General features: G+C 38.0%; 1 protein-coding gene across 1 annotated transcript; it reads right to left on the reverse strand.

The window, feature by feature from the left end:
* Positions 1–18,143: 18,143 nt before the first annotated feature.
* RTL3 (retrotransposon Gag like 3) lies at positions 18,144–19,834 on the reverse strand. The gene has a single exon (XM_027095647.1). The coding sequence runs from the start codon at positions 19,698–19,700 to the stop codon at positions 18,162–18,164; it is 1,539 nt and encodes a 512-aa protein (XP_026951448.1). The 5' UTR covers positions 19,701–19,834; the 3' UTR covers positions 18,144–18,161.
* Positions 19,835–21,361: the final 1,527 nt, after the last annotated feature.

The raw sequence follows: 21,361 nt of genomic DNA on the forward strand, positions 1-21,361 counted from the left end.
GGTCATGACAGTATGTACTGTATGTAGTAGAAAGTATATTTTTCTTGAAGTAGGGTAGTTTTTATTTAACTTCTCAACTCTGTCATTTGCTAGTTGTGTACTTCTGAGAATGGAACTTAACCTCTCTGTGTTTCAGTGTCCTCATTTTTAAAATAGGGTTAATAACACATGCCTTGGCTATTTCCAGAAAAGGCATGAGACAGTATATGAGAAAGTGTCTGGAACATGATAAGGGCTCAATAAATATTTGTTGTTGAAGTCCACCTGGAGTGTGGCCAGCAGTTACTCAAGTTAACTAGCATTGATTTTAGTGTTGGAAACAGCACTTCAGAGAAAGAGCTGGAAGCTTACTATTCTACCATTAGGGTCATTCCTTTGAATCTCACAGAATTCCCTGGCAAAATGTAGTTATCTCTGGAAGAGATATGATCAAGCAAAACCTGAGAGAGGAGGTTAGAATACATTTCAACAGAAAGCACAATTTTCTGGGGATGGGACACAAGGAAGCTGCCTGCTTAAAAGGTATAGATAGAGGAGGTTGTGGTAGACCAAAAAAGCATTGTTGCCTTGGTCATAGTGGCAGTCTACCATATAAAGCTTCATTCTAGTCCCTTCAAGTTAGGGATAAGTTAGAGTTAAGGTTGAATGCAAAGAGAAGCATCACTAATGAGGTCAGCAGAGGAGTCCAGCAACCCTGTTGGGATTGACCTAATCTAAGCAAACTTAAAGCACCCCACCTAGGCCTCACTTTCCTACTTAAGGTCTCTTGTCTCCTCTTTATCCTAACTCCTACTTCTAGGACATTGCTGGGTTAGGTGTTAGAAAAGCAGTTTCAGACTATACACTAATATGTGTATTACTAATAGCCCTCTGGATACATGTTTCCCTCTCCTCTCCCAAACTGACTCCTTACCTGAATGCTCAGTCCTAGAACTGTTTTTGATAGGTTGGCCTTTGGAGGGAGCAGGAGGAAGTAGAAACACTAATTCTCTTTCTTCTTCTATTGCCCTTTTTATCTAAAGCCGAAGGACTAAACTGTGTTGGTTTTTCTGGCTTATCTTCAGCTATCAGCTTCCATAGCCAAAGGGTGAGGTTAGCATGCCTTATACCCAAATGCCCCTCTGATTCCATTGTGTGCCCTATTCCAGGTGTCAACACTTGTGAACTGAGCTGTAGGTTAGTGGAGACTGGGATTTCAAGAAAACCCTAATTTCAGGCATTATCATTTATTATATATTTTCTATGGGCCAAATTCTGTGCTAAGTGCTTCAATACATATTATCTCATTTAATCCTTCTAGTGAGGTATGCTATTATTATTTCATTTTTTTAGATTGAGATAAATTGCCTTTATGAATTTCACCCTGCTAGTAAGTGGTAGACTTAGAATTGGAACCTAAGTCTGTCAAACTCCATCTTCCTAGCTTGGCCACTTTAGAATCCCTTGAGTTACAAATCTAGGTGGCCAAAGAGCAGCTTCTCCCTTCATCTAAGTGATTATTTGCCTGGGTGACTATAGAATTCATTTTCTCTGCCTTTTTCTGTCTCCCTATACTTTTATTCTCTTGGGGATTGGGTTGTGACTTATTGAGATGGATCTGGTCCCCAGTTCTCTGCTTCTCTGGGCAATCCACAGGAGAAAGTTTGAACCCAAAAAGCTTCTTCTACTTTAGTCCTCAGCTGAGTAATCAAAGTAGTACAGCTGTTAGGAGAGCAACCTTGGGAGAAATGTAAAGTTTGTCTTTCAGTCTTTCTAACGCTTTTACTGTTAATGTCTAATCTCCTCACAGCAAAATAATGCTTGTGCAAACTATTACCCATTCATCAGATTGACTTTCTATTGAGTGTTCTTTAATTACAATTCTGAGCTCTGTCTATCCAAGTTCATTAATAGCTGTCTTGCTCATTTGGTATAGATATCTGTTCACAATTTGGGAAAAAAATGAGAGGAATCATTGACTAAAGTTATTCACAAAATGTTTGAGGTGGTAAGGATCTTACACATCATGTCATGTAATCCCTTCTTGCTGATGACAACAAAATGAAGGGGAAGATAGGACTTGCCCAAAGCGATACACCAAGCACCCAGGTCCCCAACTTTGAATCCAATAGGTTCTTTACTGTTACAACAGTGCTTAATATCCATTTACTGATTATTTTAGAATTGGTTGATGGTCGTGAGGTAGGTAGGTCTTTCTGGTATCCCAGAAGCATAGCATGTAGGAAATAGTATACTACTGGGCAAGATTTAAAAGCACAAAAGTCTTTCAATAGGTCTGATATTTAGCTAGTTACTCCAATATGATTATACCAGTTATGTTAAGTAATTGACCATTCTCATTTGTTAGTGTCTATGACATACTGGTTGTAAAATATTTTGAATGTCAATTCTGCCCATAGGTGCTAAGCATATAATGTAAATGAGGAAGGTGGGCCATGTGGGTATTTTCAAGTTGAAATACACTTAAGTGTAACATGATCATGGTGAATTTTAGTTAGTGCCAAAGTTTGAGATTGTATTTATTTGCATTTCAATAGCTACCAACTATTTAGAAGATTGAAAGAGAATGTTCTAGAGCAGTGGTATCAAGTAGAAATATAATGTGAGTACATAAGCATTTTTAATTGAAATTTTTATTGACATAATTATGCAGCTGTAAGAACAAATAGAGTTGTCGTGTAGTGTTTACTTAGTTACCCTCAAAGGTAACATTTTACAAAACTGTAGTGTAATAGCATGATCAGTATATTAATATAGATTCAATTCACCAGTCGTTTTCAGAGATTTCTGATTTAATTTTGTGTGTGTGTGTGTGAGCATATTTAGTTCTATACAGTTTTATTACATATATAGGTTTGTGTATCTACCACCACAGTCAAGGTACTGAACAGTTCCATCACTGTAAAGATTCCTTCTGTTGCCCTTTTATAGCCACACCGACGTACCTCCCAACCCCAACTGCCAACCCTTGGAAACCACTAATTACTTCTCCATCTCTATAATTTTGTTATTTCAAGAATGTTATATAAATGGAATCATACAATTTGTGACCTTTTGGGATAGCCATATTTAAAGACTTAGCATAATTCCCTGTAGATTCATCCAAGATGTTGCCTGTTTCAATAGCTCATTCCTTTTTATTGCTGACTAGTACTCCATAGTATGGGTGTACCACAGTGTGTTTAACCATTCACCCATTGAAGAACATGTAGTCTGTTTCCATCATTTGGTTATTACAAATAAAGCTGTTGTGGACATGTTACCATTCTCTGGAATCATTGCCCAAGAATGTAATTGCTGGGTTGTATGATAAGTGCTTGTTTAGTTTTGTAATTAAGTGAAAAACTGTTTTCCAGGATGGCTGTATAATTTGCATTTCCACCATCAATGTGTGAATGATCCAGTTTCTTTGTATCCTTGCCAGCATTTGATGTTGTCACTGTCTCTTATTTTTGCCATTCTGATGTGTGGTTTTAATTTCATTTCTCTTGTGGCTAATAATATTGAACAAATTTCCGTATGTTTACTTGCCATCTGTATATCCTCTTTGTTAACATGTTTGTTTATGTATTTTGCCTGTTTTCTAATTGTGTTTTTTTTTTTACTGTTGTTCTGAAGGTTCTTTATATATTCTATAAATTAGCTGTTTGTCATATAGGTCTTTTGCAAATACTTTCTTCAAGTCTATACTTGTCTTTCCATCCTTTTACCATGGGTTTTCACAGAGCAAAAGTTTTTAATTTTGATGAGATCCAATTTATGAAGTTTTCCTTTTATATATCATTCTTTTGTTTTATTTGCCTGGCCCCACACCCTGGAAATTTTCTCTTATGATTTTTTCTAAAGTTTTATTGTTTTAAGTGTTATGTTTAAACCTATGATACATTTTAAATTATATTTTCTAAAAGGTGTGGTTTTTTACCTTCATGTATGTCCAGCTGCTCCAGCACCAATTCAATGGGTTTTCAGTTTGTTGAAAATTAATTGAGCATATTTGTGTAGGTCTCTTTCTGGGTCCTCTATTCCATTCCATTGAGCTTTGTATCTTTCCCTCCATCAATACAACACTATCTTGATTACTGCAGCCATATGGTAAGACAATATCAGATAGAGTGATTTCTCCTGAATTGTTCTTTTTTTTCACTATTGTTTTAGCTATTCTAGATCCTGTGGATCTTCATATAAATTTTAGAACAGGCTTGCTTATTTCTCCAAAAATCCTTGCTGGAATTTTTACAGGAACCTCATTAAACCCATAGATCAATTTGGAGAGAATTCATGTCTTTACTATGTTAAGTTTTACAATTCATGAACATGGTATATAGCTCTGTATATTTAGGTCTTATTTGATTTACTTAATCAGCATTTTGTAATTTTCAGCATACAGATTCCTGTACAGGTTTTGTTAAGGGTATACCTAAATATTTAATTTTCTTTGGTGTGATTATAAATGGTATTGTGTTTTAAATTTCAGTTTCTACCTGTTCATTGTTAAGTATATACGAATATTACTGATATTTTTGTGTTGATCTTATATCCTGTGACCTTGCTGAACTCACTTATTAGTGCTAGAAGTGTTCCATAGACTCCTTGGGACTTTCTATGTACACAATCATGTCTGCAACTAGAGACAGTTTTATTTCTTCTCTTCCAATTTGTATGCCTTTTATTTATTTCCCTTGCCTTACTGCAGTGGCTAGAACTTCCAGTATTATTTCAGAGAAGAGTGATGAGAGTGGATATCCTTGCCTTCTTCCTGATCTTAGAGGAAAAGAATTCAGCCTTTTACCATTAAGTATGATGTTACCCGTAGGTTTTTTTTTTTTTGTAGAGTGGGTGAGTTAAATATATTTTTATCAAGTTGAGGAAATTCCTGTCTATTCCTAATATTCTGAAAATTTTCATCATGAATAGGTGTCACATATGTGAATTAATATTTTCTAAAAGTCCCATAAAAAATTTAAAAATAATATTAATTTTAATATGTATATCCAGTGTTATTGTTTTGGTATATAATCAGTATAAATTATTAATGAGATATCCTTTACATTCTTTGTGTACTTAATCTTAGAAATCTGGTATAAATTTTACACTCACAGCATATCTCAATTCAGACTAGCCAATTGTGGTAGTTGCTACTATATTGGATCTAAAGTGGTCTAAAGTGAAATCTCAGGAAGGAAGCAGTTCAACATATTTTAAGCAAGGAATTTGAGTTGATCTATTTTGCTTTTCTCTCTTCAATCTTTATAAAGATCCCATGGTGAACAGGATAGCATAGTCCATCTGAACATTGTGAGTTCTCAGTTCAAACTAGCAGTACAGTGTAACAATTTTTATGCCCTTTTTTTCTTAAAATGTAGTTGCACATGTAGATTGTTTTAGTCTGATATAAGGAAATCAATAAATACGGGAATTGGGCTTCTCTGGTGGCGCAGTGGTTGAGAGTTCACCTGCCGATGCAGGGGACACGGGTTCGTGACCCGGTCCGGGAAGATCCCACATGCTGCGGAGCGGCTAGGACCGTGAGCCATGGCCACTGAGCCTGTGTGTCCGGAGCCTGTGCTCCGCAACAGGAGAGGCCACAACAGTGAGAGGCCCGCGTACCACAAGAAAAATAATAAAATAAAAAAATAAATACGGGAATTATTCTTGATAGCCATATTTTATCCAATTTAGTCACTAGTATAGCTAGAGCCCTGGATTAAGTATATGAGCATAACCTAAAATCGTTGGATATCAGTGGAGTGGGTGGGATGACAAAATATAAAATTACAGATCTCTCACCAAACAGCTGTGCAATCTTGGATAAATCCTTTGACCTCTTCAGGCCTCAGTTTACCCAGTTGAAAAATAAGATGTCTAAGATCCCTTCCAATTCTAGGACTATAACAAAGCTCTTTGATTTATGCATTCTATCAATAAATATATGTGAGGGCTCTAATATGTGCCAGGCACTATGGTAGCACCTGCATATAGACAAACTTTATTATTTACTCTTCGCTCTATTGAAGCTCATACTCTATTGAGAGAGATAGAATTAAACAAATAATTACAAAAATAAGTTACAGTGTTGAAAATGCTATAGGGGAAAAATCCAAGGTCATTTAACCTACTTGGCAGAGGGAGATCAGGAAAGGATCTCTTGACATTTAAGCAGAGCATGTCACTAGTTTTTTATCCCATTGTTAAACTCACTTATGCTAAAAGCTAAAACGTCAGCATAAATTTAAGCATACTAGTGGTTATATTCTCAATGTCCATAAGGTAAACATGGTACTCAAAGACAGAGGACTTTTCTCTTTGTGGCCAGAACATATATAATGTTATTAAAGATAAAATTATTCTGAGGAAAACAACAAGAATGCTTGTTGTAGGGCTTTGAAATATGGAGTATAAAATAACTGTCAAAGGGACTGGTTTATTTTGTTTGTTTGTTTGTTTTTTATCTGGAAGAGGCTTGGGGTTTCAGTGGAATGATGGATAGGTAAGCTTATTCAGATAGCTGAAATGTTGTCACAGGGCAATGGCAACAGTTTTGTTCTCTGCAGTCCCAAGGAGGAAGCTACAGAATGAAAGATAGCAGCTAAATCTAAGAATAGTCAAAGGGGTCCACAGTTAGGGTATGGAGATTGGGGGAACAGAGGGAGATTAAAATTCCAACAAGTGAGCTGGATTTGATGACCTTCATAGTTCCTTTGAACTTTGAAATTCCAGTAAATTCAACTTCATTTAGGGAGATGAAAAACCAAAGAAATCCATTAGGTTGTTTTTCTAGTTTTGAAAATGGAACATTGACAAAATGCAGACATTGGGTAGGAAAAAAAACTGGGAGTTAGAATTGAAAAAGTCAATAACTCAGAGAAAGCCTGGAAACTATCTAAAAACTCAGGATATGTGTGGCTAGAGATCAAAAATACCAGGGACTTGGAAAAAACCAAACAACCACAGCATAACTACCTGGCCAAATCAAAGAGGCTATTGCAGGGAGAGACAACATTTTTTAAAGACGGTCCAAATCTGGAGAAAAGGGAAGGACACAACTTGCAGGGTTTGAGGGGGTAGGAATTTCTAGGAATCCAGAATAGGGTAGGAGTGAGAGCAGGGAGACTTCCAGATGAGTCACAGAATTCAGAGGTTTGGAGATCTGTTCCAGAGTGGGAGAGATGTCCTTCATTTTATCATTTCAATTTGTATTGTTTCACCACTCCCCAATCCTGGCATTTCCCCAACCAAGTATCTCTTTTTCATTTTCAAAGAGTATTATTATTTTTACACTTATTTTAAGAAAACTTTGTTTCATTTTCTGAACTAAAATAGCAGAGGAATTGAACCTCTGTCCACTACTCTTCAAAAAACTTGAATTGTTAAAGATAGTTTTGACTTGTGTGTTGACTCTTGATTGAATTTCCCCCTTTTTGAGTAAATAGTACTTGACAGAAAAAGGGTTCTGTTTTTAGTGCTACAGCCAGGCTGTGCTTATGGTTGGTGGGGGTAAGAATGGGAAAGGCAGATAATCAAAGGTCTCTGTTTCCCTGACCTATTTACAGTGGTGGCATCCATTTCCTTCATAGTTCCTAAAATGAGTAGGTTGTCTAGGAAATCAGCATATCTTCTTTGGCATGACAGTAGGGGTAAAAAGGTGTTTGAAGAAGAATACCAAGAAACCCTTTGCTTGGCTGAAATGAAAAGAGTGGATTGTCAAGGGAGTACTTTATGGACCTGCAATAGCCCTATTAAGGATTTATTCCAAAGCCAAGAAGAACCATTCTTGAGTCCTTCCCCCCACCCAACTTCCTCCTTAGTGGCACCCTGGATCTGAGTTCCTTCTTTATCTAAGACTTCATATGAACCATCCACTTTTATAATTAAGAATTAATGAAAAAATGTAAAGAAGTTATTATCAACAAACGTTCTCTATTAGTGGGATGTCTTACATTCTCTTCCCATAAAACAGCAAGATGGCTGATGTTGATAACTAAATTATGAGTAGATATTCTCTAAATCATTGATCAAATCTCTTGCTGGTATGCCTGGTATTTCACTGATAAATGGCTCACCCAGATGTTGGCAACTTGTAGTATACTAGAGAATAAGTCTCATCTTTTGAGATTTTCCTACTTGATTTGCTTTTTAGCAATTAATTCTTAGAGGAAAACAATGACCAACTAGTATTGGACCTGTTACTGCCAGGCTTGGACACTTGTAGCCCCTCCAGGTCAAATGCAGGCCATTGTACACCATCCAGCTGATGGCAAGAAATGATGGGAGCTATTCTGTGCTTTCCAGCTGTTTTAAGAGGTAGAAATTCATGGTTTTATTTTTGTTTTTGAAGGCTTAGAATATCAGCCCCGGTGAAGTGTGGGAACATGCTTCTCAGTAAGTGTAAAATGACCTAATACAACAAATTTGGCATCATTGTACTTGAATTAGGATGCATCAAAGCAATTTCTTTACTGCCACCTGTCAATTAAGAATGGTATTTTTTCCTGCCTTCTACTTATAAAGAGAATCTCATATCTGGACGGTGATTTATAAGTTCCAAAACATTCTCACTTTTTGTGTCCTTATTTGATATTCTCAACAGCCTCATGAGGGAGGTCTAACTCTTCATTTTGCAAATGGGGAAATAGGTTTGGAGAGATTAAGGAACTTGATTGAGATTTCACAGCTGTAAAAAGGCAAAGCTGAACTTCATTAAAACCCAAGTTTATTGACCCCAAACCTAGTGTTCTTTTGTGGTATTGCACTTCTCAATCAATGGTAAAGAAACTGAAACTGAAATAGTCAAGTCACACAATAAGTAAATGACAAAACTAGAATACTCAAAATTTCAAGTTTAGAATCCGAGATAAGGACTTGAGCATTGACAGTTTATCAGGGAGATGAGAAACAGGAGTAAGGGAGTATAAGACAGTCTATCTAAAGGATTACCAATTTTGTTGATCTTTTAAAAAAAATCAACTTTTGGATTTGTTGATTTTTTTCTATTATTTTTCTGTACTCTGTTTCATTAATTTCTGCTCTAAATGTTATTATTTCCCTCCTTTTGCCTTAGTTGTGTTCAGCTTGTGTTTTTTTGTTTGTTTGTTTGCTTGTTTTTTAGTTTCTTAAGGTAGAAAGTTGGGTTATTGGTTTGAGGTCTTTCTTCTTTTTCTTCCATTACAGGCTATTACCAGATATTAAATATAGTTCTCTGTACAGTAGGTCCTTGTTAGCTTTCTTCTTTATTAATATAGGCCTTCACAACCATAAATTTCCCTCTAAGGACTGGCTTTCCTGCATCGCATAAGTTTTGTTATGTTGTGTTTTCTTTTTCATTCATCTCAAAGCATTCTCTCATTTCCCTTGTGATTTCTTCTAATAACCATTGGTTATTTAGAAATATTTAATTTTCACATATTTGTGAATTTCTCTAATATTCTTCTGTTATTGATTTCTAATTTTATTCCATTATGAGGACATACTTTGTAGGATTTCAATCCTTTTAAATTTATTGATGGATATTTTATGGCCTAGCATATGGTCTATTCTGAAGAATGTTCCATGTTCACTTCAAGAATATGTGTTCTGCTGTTGTTGGATGCAGTGTTCTAGAATTCCGTGATGTCTAGTTGGTTTATAGTGTTGGGTGGTGTGTTTTATAGTTGCAGTTTTTAACAGTGTTTTCTCTTTTACTTGAAAAAACAATAAATAGGAAACAAGTTGATAAAACTTTAAAAAAGGCAGGAAACTACTAGCTAAATCAACATATAAAATGAAAATGAAAAATTTCCAACTTGTGTTCATATATTAAAATACGTTTTATTTTTAAATTTAGTTCCTGTGGAAAACAGTTTTTAATAAATTATAAACATTAAGAATAATTATGCTTAACTTCTTATTCAATTAATTGATTAATCATAGTTGGTGAATATAGTTAAATGGGCACCATATACATTTAGTAAAATTTAAAGGAAAAATACATTAAACTGGAAAACAGAAGACGTGCATTCTAGATCTGGCTCTGTAACTAACTTGCTGTATGGCCTCCATGGAGAATCTGACTTCTCTTGGCAGCAGTGTCTCTATCAGTAAAAATGGACTATTCCAGCTACAGTATTTTTTCTATGGGTCAGAAAAAGCATGAGATTTGAGAGAGAGACTTAAGTTTGTTTTAGAATTTCAGTTTCTCCAAGTGACCTTCGCCTCCCTAGGACTTGGTTACTGGACCTATAAAATGGGGAGAATAATATATACCTTGCTAAACATTTGTTAGGTTTAAATGAGATTTCATAGGTAAAATAGCTAGCACAGAGTGTGGTGAACAATAGGTGCTTGCTTGTTAAACATTTAGTTGTCTTTTCTTTATGAGTAATCAATAAAAAACTGAATAGAAATAATAGTAATAATAATGATAGTTGCTATGCATGTCTGTGCTCTTTTAAATGATAACCAACCTGAGAGTTTGCACAGCCATAGGGAGTAAAAATATTAATTCTTATGTAATTCTTCTAATTTTATAGGCTAGACAGTGTGAGGTAATAATGGAAATTTTCTAGAATATAAAATACAAAAGAAGGTATTAAATTGATGTCCCTTTTATTCTTTGTGCAAAACTATATCCCTTGGAGAGTTAGGCAGCTTTTAGAGCAATGATAACACTCTAACTTATAACTGGGCTTGCTACCTTGATATTTATTATCTCATTTTATCCTAATTCAGTGTCTGAGATATAATAGAATTTAACAATAGACTTTATTGAGTAACTAAATTACTCTTTGCAATATTTTACTAAGTTAGGCAGCATAAATAACACCATCATAATTTTTCCTTTGAAGAAACTGAGCCTCAGAAGAGAGGTCAATTGTCTTACTCAAGGTAAGAGGCCAAGTTATAAACTAAATCTGAAATTTAGGTAATCCTGACTACTCCTCTGCTCCTCACTTGACCTCACCATGTGGCAGGATTAAAACTTCTTAACCCTGGCCCTATGCATTCTCCATATATAAAACAACATATTTATTGTTTTCAAAAGGCTTTAACAAAGTTATTAAATTAGTGTAAAGAGGATTTCTCATCTACTTTTATTCTTCATATGAAAGGCAGTGAAGAGAAAAGCTTCTTATTGCAAGTTATTGATGATTAATTATCTGCGAAAGAAAAGGGCCCAGAAAGAGAGCAGACCTGGAGAGGAGACAGGGAGTATGAGAAGGCTGTTGGGACCACCAATTTCTGGTATTTCCATGTCAGAAATCTTGTTTTCTATATTTTATTTTAGCATACTTATTTAAAAACTTTTGGAACATATTAACATTTTCCATTAAATATTGTTAATTCTTGTGTCATTTGTCTCTGATTGGTCTCTCCCTCACTGCTTCAAATGCACGTCCAATTTTATAACAGAAAGCAATATTATAAAAGTAGAAATTGAAATATGGAAATTCCCTTTGGTATTCACCTTTTTGATGCCTTTAATAATATTGACATTTAACTGTCTTTTCTTCTAATAATCAGAAGAGTTTCACTGGTAGTGCAGCTGGTTCACTTTTTGCCTATTATGTGGTATCTGTGGTATAACTGACAGGAAAAAAAGCAATGTGAAAGGCTAAGAAAAACAGTGAACTCAGCTATAGAGTTTCAGACATTTTGTTCTGTGTGGTTGTAAAATTTCATGCTTTCTTTTCTCATGCGAATTCTAGGTTGCCAGATGTCCTGTGCGCATATGACTATTCTGTATTTCTATGCCATGTCCCATTTTCATCGGTGTCGGAAGACATAATGGTCCTCCCATTTAAGCCAAGTAAGACACAGTTAGTTGACTACTGTTGGCATTTGTCACTTCTCCCCTCCCCCACCAACCTGGTTAGAACATGTCCCACATTCTCCAAACTAAAACACTTCACCAAACTTTCTCACATATTAGAATCACTGTGTGGCAGAATAATAACTGAAGTGAGAGCCTTGTTATTCATATTAAATGATGATGGCAGTTGTTTCCTACAGATATTATGACTTACTCAGAGGCCACTACAGTTTGATCTTTTAACTTTCAATTGTTTTTTACCTAGAAATCATATAACTTGGAAAGGGAATCGATAACAGTCTTATGAGTTTTAGTTTTTAATTTAGTTTTATTTTGGTAGGGACATAAATATTAGTCTTGTTCTAACTTGTTTTCTTTAGGTTGAGTTAAGTAGATGAAGAAACAAGCTCAGACCAATTATATTATCATTTAGTTGATATGCCCTAGGAAGGAATTGTCATTTTAAATAACATAATATTCTGGTAAATAGAGTGTTGGTATATATGACAAAAATTATTTTTCCTGTTTTCAAATAATTTGATTATAATAATATCAAAAAACTACTTAATACAATAATTATATTAAACTTAATTGGATCTTGCTTTGATTGACAATATAGAGTACCTGGCATGTAGAAGATACTAGAAGTATGTGAAATTGAAATTAATTTAAACAGGCGTTTTAATGTCTTGAAGGTCTTTGGGATCATTATTACAAACATAAGCTATCATAATACCTTTTATTTATGTAGCATTTTCAACTTTCATAATGTTTTAAAAATTTTTTTAATTAACAAATTTTATTGAAATATAGTTGATTTATAATGTGTTAGTTTCTGGTGTACAGCAAAGTGATTCAGATATATATATATATATATATGGGTTTTATATATATATTCTTTTTCATATTCTTTTCCATTATGATTTATTACAGGATATTGCTACTGTGCTATACAGTAGGACCTTGTTGTTTATTTCATAATGCTTTTTAAACATGAGATTTTTCATTTGATGCTTTCTCTAATTCTGTTGGGTAGGTAAAGCAAGTATTGTATTACTCATTTCATAAACAATATGGGTTGTATAGCTAGTAAGTGACAAACTCAGGAATTTAATCTTAATCTCCTGACCCCTAGTGTCCTGACCCTTATATTGCTCTTGTATTTTAATATTTCATATCTAGAAATATGCTAGATATACATGTTTATTGCATTAAGAATGTTTAAAATCATCTATCCCTAAAAAAACCTTTTAAAAACATAACTTTAGAAATATACAGGTACTTTAAGAACTGGAGCATGTATAAATCCTTCTATGGAATGACCATGACTACTCCAGGCATACTTTAATAGCATGAAATATGAAATATTTGTTAAGAAAACAAACTAGAAAGAGAAGCTACTAAAATGTATAGCTTTTCCTGTTAAAGTTTAAACTTAGAAAAGTTAGCTAAAGAAGGAAGTTAGCTAAAAAAGTTAGCTAAAGTTAGCTGTTTTCTCTTTATCTGTGCCAGATATTGCAGAATATATTTTTTCAGAAAAACCTCTCCAGTTAAAGTCTTTAAAATTTAAAACTGAAAAGCCCCAAATGGAAAGGTAGTTTCTTATAATTCATGAACATTTATCTGTTACTAGACTGTAGAAGTTTTGCTGGAAGGGACATTGTTCATTTATGTTTGTGCATATTTCATTGTCTTGCTCATAATAAAAACTCAAAATAAATATTTGAAGAAAACTGGGCTTAATTTACTTTTAATATTTTACCTTTGATGGTTTGATCCATCTTCATAAAATCTAAGAAGGTAAAAAAGAATGGGGGTACTTTGTCACGTTCTCCCTTATCATTTTCCACATCACACTGTCAAATTCCTAAAATATAAACTAATCACGTTTCTTTTCCACTTAAAAACCTCCTAATTTGTGAGATAACGGGCAAAGAGGAAGGAGAAACTTCTACTTTTATTTTATAAACATGTGATATATATGAATTTTTTACAGTGAGTGTGCATAACTTTGCAGCAAGAGAGAGGAAACACACCCAAATCTAATACGGGGAAAAAAAAGAAAAAGAAAAACAAAGACTCCAGTCCAAATTGCCCACAAGATAAAGTTTGAACATCTTAGGTCGATAGGAACTTCCAACTTCCTTGTTAATCTTCATCTCCCCACCTACACACCCCCACCCTACACAGATGTGCACATACACCCCTACTCGCCAGTGAAATAGAACTATCTTTTCTAAAGACACTGTGATTTGCCCTCCAACTTGCTTTTTTTTGTGTACACTTTACTCAATATAGAAAGCCCTGCCCTCCCACTTGTTTCCAATCAGATTCATTCAAGACCCAACTCAAGACACACTTTTCCAGCCTATAACAGAGTTAGTGCTCTCTCCTCTGTATGCCACAGTACTGTGTTACACAATAGCTTCCCCCATTAAATTTTGGTCAGAGCAAGAACCATGAGTCATACGGTAGATATCTTTGTACCTCTCTTCCTCTTCCTTTTTCATCCTCTTCTCCCATGCCTGTGTCTGACACACAGAAAACATTCAGTAAGTGCTTGTTGAATTAATAAATAAATGAATGCATTAACAAATTAATATATTTTTCTAACGTAGTAGAACTCATGTCTAGTGAAAAAATATTGTTAAATAGTGTTAAAAATATTGTTAAAGAGTAAAGGTCATTCAGCCTGAGAACCAGTGTGGTGTATTGGATAGAACTTCAGCTTTGGAGTGAAACAGATCAGGGTTTGTTTTTAGCACCCACCAATTCCTAGCAGTGTGACCTTTGGCAAGTAACCTCACCTCAGTGAGCTTCACTTCTTTGATTTGTATAATGGGGCTAATAAAATCTACCTTGAAGACAGTTGCAAATACATAAATTACCTAGCTGCCAAAATCCAAGTGCTCATTAAATGGTAGTTATTATTGTTAGTTTTATCAGCTTGTACAATGTTTTAGTTTGGTATATTTGATACCACCACACATTTGATTATCTATGCTAACTGTCTAATGCCTGCCAAATTTTTCTCCTTGATCACATTGTAAACCTCTCATGTTATACTTTAGACACTGTCCACAGTACCTAGCTCAGTGCTGGCTACATACTCGAGTTTTAACTACTGAGTTAGAATTGTAGCTTATGGTGAAAAGAACACTGGATTTGGAGTCAGGAGATCCAGGTAATTCTGAGCTATGTTAAGTAACTTTCCTTTCTCTGAGTCTTCTCAGCTCCTTTATTTGTAAAATTTAGGGAATAGACTTCTTGAGTCTTTTACAACTCATAAATTCTGTGATTCTATGATTAAATAATTGATCCTTTTCCTGAAATAAAAAAATGTACTGTAGTTAAATAAGCCTCTGCAGCCAGATAGAAAAATTTAGAGCCCAGGTAGGTTGACCAACCATCCCAGTTTTCCCAGAACTGTCCCAGTTTTAACACAGAAAGTCTTGTGTCCCATGAATCCTCTCAGTCCTGGGGAAACCAACACAGTTGGTCTTCCTAGCTTCAGGTAGTTTGACAAATAAAAGGTATTTTTCCTTTATAGAGGCTTACAACTTTTTTGTCTTGAATTCTACATTGACAACTAGTGTTGGGTTTTGGTGGTAGAGATGAGCAATTGAGTAGGAGAAAAAAATAAGAAAATCCCATGATGTATAAATGAGCACCCTTCTCTGGGTAACGATAATTCAGTGTCATTGAATCAGTCACTTTGGAGAACTTTTATGTACCAGGCACTGTATTAGGCTATGTTGTTAAATGTAGGCATGTAGAAGATTCTGTCTCTGCACCCAGGCTAAGTATTTGTGTGTGGGGGGGGTTAGGTTGGGGAGATATAGTACATATACCTAAGAAATGTCCCCACATACCACAAGGAGGTATATAATGAAGAAATATGTTAGACTGTTCAGGGAAGAAAGAGGAAGCCAGTGAGACTAGAAGATGTAGAATTTAAGGCTGCAGAGGATTTGGATTGGTAATGGAAGTGGCTAGGTAGACAATCTAAGGGGTGTTACACATGCTGCTAGTTAGTGCACATGTCCTACAGGTAAATGACTGCTCATGGACTTCCAATTTTCATGAAAAAATACCACTAGTAAAAAGGAGGTTCTCCAAGAGGTTCAAAGGGAAGTTTGGGGTGTGAAGGGGTTGGGGTGAGATCAAGGGAACTGGGGAAACAGAATTACTTTTCGAATGGTCCCTGCAATTTTTCTTCTGAGTTTTCCTCTACTTTTTAAGGTTATCTAACTTCAGTCTCTGCTGCCACAACATTGTTTGTTTCTCAACACCGCATTATGGATATTGGCATGCTATAGGGGAAAGGGCAGAGGCTCCAAAAGCCTAAAAGGCCTCCACTACTTGCTAGCCTTATGACTTTGGGCAAGTGAACTAGATTTGCTGGAGCTCTGGTTGCTCATTGATAAAATAGGAGCAAGCATACCTACTTCACTGGGTTGTTCTGAGAAATAAGGAAACAATTAATGAGTATAATATGCCTGATGTAGCTGGAAGATATTAGGGGCTCAATGAATGGTAAGTTCCTCACCTATCTCCTTCTAGGGTTATGATCATATATTTGATTATTTGTCTAAGTAAGAGGCAAAATCTCCTTCAAGTGGCCTCAGTAAAAGACTCCCAAAGGAGAGTTGGAAACACAGAGGAAACATACTCCTCATATCTCTGGAAATTCCTGGAGACCTGGAGATCCAGCCCCCTCCATCCACCCCTACAACCCTGTAGTTTGTCTGTTTGTGTGATTTAAGTCAGGACAATAGCCCCTCTCAGGTCCATAAGAACATAAGTTCCTTGACTTGACTCTTCCTGTGTGTCATGCAAGCAGCATGGCTAGCAGAGCATGTACAGTTGGCTACTAATGATCTGCATGTGTTGAAAGCTGATTCTTTCCACCCTACTCCTGTGCACCGACAAGAACAGATTAACATGCATAAGCTCTAGGGCAAATTTTCCTGCTGCAGGGAATAAGATCTTGTCACTTTACCAGGAAAGCTGGGTCACTGAGGGGTCTTATTACCTTCTCCAGGGCCTTTCTTTGGTTAACTTATGAAGTCCAAGAAGGTTGCTTTCAAAGCTGCTCAGTGTCTCTGTCAGTGCACCCCTTATTTTTGTAGGAATTTACCCCTCCCCACACCCCTGCCCTCAGCACTCCCTAGCTCTCCCCTGAACCCTTTTCAACCTCCTTTCAATTTCCCCCAAACCTTCTTCTCAACTTTCCCTCTATCCTCTCTCTAATCCCTCCATACCTCATTCAATCTCCCTCCACTCCAACCAGCCCCCTACTTTCTCCATCTCCCTATACCCCATCGCTCACTGACCTGTCATTACTCCTGGAATATTCAAGCTTTGAGACTCTTCCAATTCCCTCCCTCCCTCCCAACTTACTTCTGTCTTATTCTCTTCCCTCAGCTAATCCAATAAAGAATTAAAACACTAGTAGAAGTTGTCCATGTTTATTGAATTTTAAAAAATATCACTTGCAAATTTATTTTCTTTATTGAAAAGATGTTGCAATTGTGATAAAGAAAATCTTGATAAGGAAAAAATCAAATCGGTCTAACAACTATACTTTTTCAATGTTAGTTTCTATTATCTACTCTCATGCATATTGTTAGTATAAATTATAATTAAAACATCCCCACATTAATGCAGGGTTCAAAGAGGGGGGCATGCAGGGTTGGCGGAAAAAAAAAAGCAGCTCAAAGTCGTCAGGTTAAGTCCATGATCCGAGAGGCAGGGTTGTTGTACAGGTAGCCTTAGTTCATTGCCAGAGATTCAGTGGAAGATTCCGGGAGCAGCAAACGCTGATGACAGCTGAGGTAACAGAAGACAGGTTGCTAGGAGCAGTCACTAGGACATAGGATCTACCCAGCAATTATTTCATCACGTCGTCTTCTATTCCACCTGTGCCTGAAGCAATTGTAGTGACAATAACGGGATGGAAAGGACACAGTGCGGGTACTCCACTCGATGTTAGGATCATGTGTTTCAAGCCAGTGGATTCCAAGAATCAGAGGGTACCTTGGCGCATGAATAATGTCAAACTGGAGCTCTTCAACGTGGTTTCCAATTTTAACTTCAACAGGTGGTGTTTCCTTGGTTATGGGTCCATTAATCAATGGACGGCCATCTACGGTTTCGAGCATCAGAGGAAAGATGTTATTGCGGATGGGCAGCTTCTCTCGAAGAACCACAGAATGGTCAATGCTGTTTCTGTAGGAGCCTGAATCCACCATAGCTTGCTCGAAAAACTGTCGTCTTCCCAGTCGGATTTCAACAGTAAGCCATAGAGTACGAGACATGGATATTGGAAGTGAGGGGGAGGCATATTTGTAGATTGGCCCGCCCGGGTTCCCCCTTACCGCCGGGCCTCGATGTTTCCCGCCTGCTGGGCACGATGAGGCTTGACAGGGCAATTTCTGGCGAAATGACCAGGATAACCACAGTAGAGGCACAAGTGGCCTTCACGGCGGCGGGCTCGTTCGGCTTCACTGAGGTGTGGGCGATTGCTTGAAGCCTGCACAGGATGGTTTTCAGCTGGTGGACTATCAAACCCAGCTTTCTCCTGAGATGGACTTGCCTCTTGTGGACTTAGATCAGGCTTACCACTTAACTTCTCTTCTAGTGTGATGCATTGGGTAATCAGGTCAGATAGGTTGGTGGCTGGGTTTGTGTGAGACAGTTCATCTCGTATAGAACTGGCAAGCCCTTCCTGAAATTGGATGCAGAGAGTGCTTTCATCCCAGTTTAGCTCTTGAGCAATGATGTGGAAGTGGGTCGCATACTGGTGGACATGGTCCTCCCCTTGGCAGAGCTTACGGATGCGGTGGTTGGCATCTTCCATGTTTTCTGGATTGTCAAAAGTATCCTGGAGCACTTGTATGAAACTTTCAAATTGCTCCAGCAAGGGACTTTGGATATCTACTAAGGGCTGGAACCACTTTCCTGCTTCACCTGAGAAGCAGTTGCCAACAAAGCTTACCAGAGCTGCTTCGGTGGGATACAGGTGCCCTCTGACTCTCATGTAGCTATTCAATTGAACCAGAAACTCAGGAAGCTTCTGGGCATCCCCATTGAAGGCTAAAGGGTATTCTAGAGGGAAAGCTTCAGCCTCTAACCCATTGGAAGACTGTGGAAACTCTGAAGCTGCTGATGTTTCAGCAGCTGTTAGGCTGTCCAGGGACTCCTTGGCTGTTAAGAGTCCTAGGAACTCCTGGACATCTGAAGGATCCTGGAGCTCCTGGGGGGCAAGAAACTCAAGGGACTCCAGGTGAGTTGAAGTGTCCTGGCATTTTGGTGCCTCCTGGAACTCCTGAGCATTTGGGGGATCCTGGAGCTCTGAATTCTGGGTCCCGGGGCCTGCTGGGGCATCCTGGGTATCTGGAGGCTCCTGAACCTCCTTGAATTCTGTGGGCTTCTGGACCTCCTGGGCCATTGGGAGCTTCTGAGGCTCCTTGGCCTCTGAGGGCTTATGGGATTCCCAGGCTCCTGCGAGCTCGTGGACCATTGGAGGTGCCTGGGGATCCTGGGTTGCTGGGGGCTCCAGGAACTCTGGATCTGCTGGGGGCTCCAAGGATTTCTGGGGCTCCTGGGCTGCTGAGGGCTCCCAGGATGGGAGGTCCTGAGACTCTCTTGGCTTCTGGGACTCCTTGACCTCTGGGGGCTCTTGGGGTTCCAAGGCTGCTGGGAAATCCAGGGTCTCTGGGGGTCTCTGGGTCTCCTGGGCCTCTGAGTGCTTCTGGAGTGGTTCATCCTCTTTGGCTGCTTGGGGCTTCTGGAGCTCTGGGATCTGGGACTGCAAGGCAGCATTTTCCTCCAACAGCCGCTGCACTTGAGCCTGCAGAATTTCATTCTCCAATTTCAGAGCAATATAGGAGGCTGCTAAGTCCTCCACCATCTTTTGAGGAAATGGACTTGGTTTGGCAGTTTGCTGCCAAGAGAGAGTGGGTGAGCGCTTGTGAGGTCTTTCTAAAAGCTCCTCACAGGCAGATGTCAGGCTCCTTGAGTTTTCCAGAAAGTGGGGATTTGGGCCCCACCAAGGTTGATTAACAGGAGGTCACTGTGAGCCCCCGGAACTCAGCAAAGAGAGGTGTCAGATACACTGTGAAGAGAGTGGGATCTGAGGATCAGAAACTGTGGAAAGCACTCATTCAAAATAAATCATGACAAAACTTGCCCAGCAGTGCTGGATTTCTTTTACTATAGGCTCATATTCATGAACTGGGTCATATATGCTGGCTCTGACCCCATGACATTTTAAGAACAGCATCTGACCAAATCTGTGTATTTATTTTGCATTCTTCTTTTGAAAGTGAGCATTATATTAGAAGCAATTTCTCCATATTTTTTCCTGTTTTATATAGTCTTTAATTTCTAATGTCTGCCTAATATCCCAATGTAACACTTGGATTTTAACAGCTGCTTTCAATGACTAAATCAAATGTTTGAGCAATGTGGGGATTTTAAGTTCTGTGGTGGGCCAACCCAAGAGATATTTTTGGGTGGCTGGGGTAGGAGGTAGGGGGGAGCTCTTTCTGACACCTCAGAAATCATACCACGTAAGTAACCACACAAGGCCAGCCTCAGGAGAAAACAAGCAAAAGTTGACAAAATATATATATGCGCTCAGCAGACACATGCACGTTATTTATAAAATGCCTCAAAATAGTTAAGAAAATAATCTTTATAAATGTACATTACCATTCAGAGACTTAGTCCAGGAGCTCGGCTGTCTGCGTACCCATCGCTGAGAAGGGAAGTGTGTGAATGACTGTGGAGACTTGCCTTTTCTGCATACACTGAACTCAAACAAACACACCCACTCCCAGAACACGTTCCAACTCTCCTCTCTAGCGTAGCTATTTCGAGTGTGGAAGAGTTTTTTTGACAGTACCTCTCAGTTTAGCGCAGCAAGGAAAGTAGGATGTTGCGCCCATGTGAGGCTGCCTCATGTACTCAGCCCTTGGTTACTTTAATAAATATTTGGCCAGGAAATTGGGAGTAATGCCACTGCCCTTGTGAAAAGTTGCAAACATTTCTGAATGACCACAGTGGTTTGGGACTTTATTTTTTATGTCCGTCTAATGTAACCTCCCATCACTCTATCCACACTGGGCTGTTTGTTTAATTCTTACTCAGAGAGCAGCCTGCAGCACCTTAGTCCCTTCCCCCACCCACCTACTCAGTCCCTAGGGTCCCTCCCTGCAATGTTTTCTTGGGAATTTTACCATGGACAGATCTAGACAAAGTATAATAGGATAAGATTTTAGAGGAGTTCAACTTTGTTGAAAGGTACTTGTAACAGTCTTGCAGGGTCCCTGGCTCATTCTGAATGTCTTGGCCCAGGGTTCCCATCCTTCCCTGAGCCACTCAGGTGTTCTAGGCAGCACCCAGGTATCCCACTAAGGGCTGACCTCTTGAGAAATGACCTTGCTCAAGACCTCACCTTCTCTTCTCATGACAAATCACAGTCACGCCCTGGGCATGGGCCATGTGGCCATTTTAGGTAAGACTCATTTTTGTCCTAGTAAGGAGTGCGGTTGGGAACTGTCTCTGGCC

The sequence above is a fragment of the Aethalodelphis obliquidens genome, unplaced genomic scaffold (assembly GCF_003676395.1).
Source record: "Aethalodelphis obliquidens isolate GAN/ISIS:26980383/991018 unplaced genomic scaffold, ASM367639v1 scaffold92, whole genome shotgun sequence".
NCBI classification, from domain to species: Eukaryota; Metazoa; Chordata; class Mammalia; order Artiodactyla; family Delphinidae; genus Aethalodelphis; species Aethalodelphis obliquidens.

Coding starts and splice junctions, on each gene's coding strand:
- RTL3 (XM_027095647.1), bottom strand. CDS start 19,700: ATGGTGGAGGACTTAGCAGCCTCCTATATTGCTCTGAAATTGGAGAAT.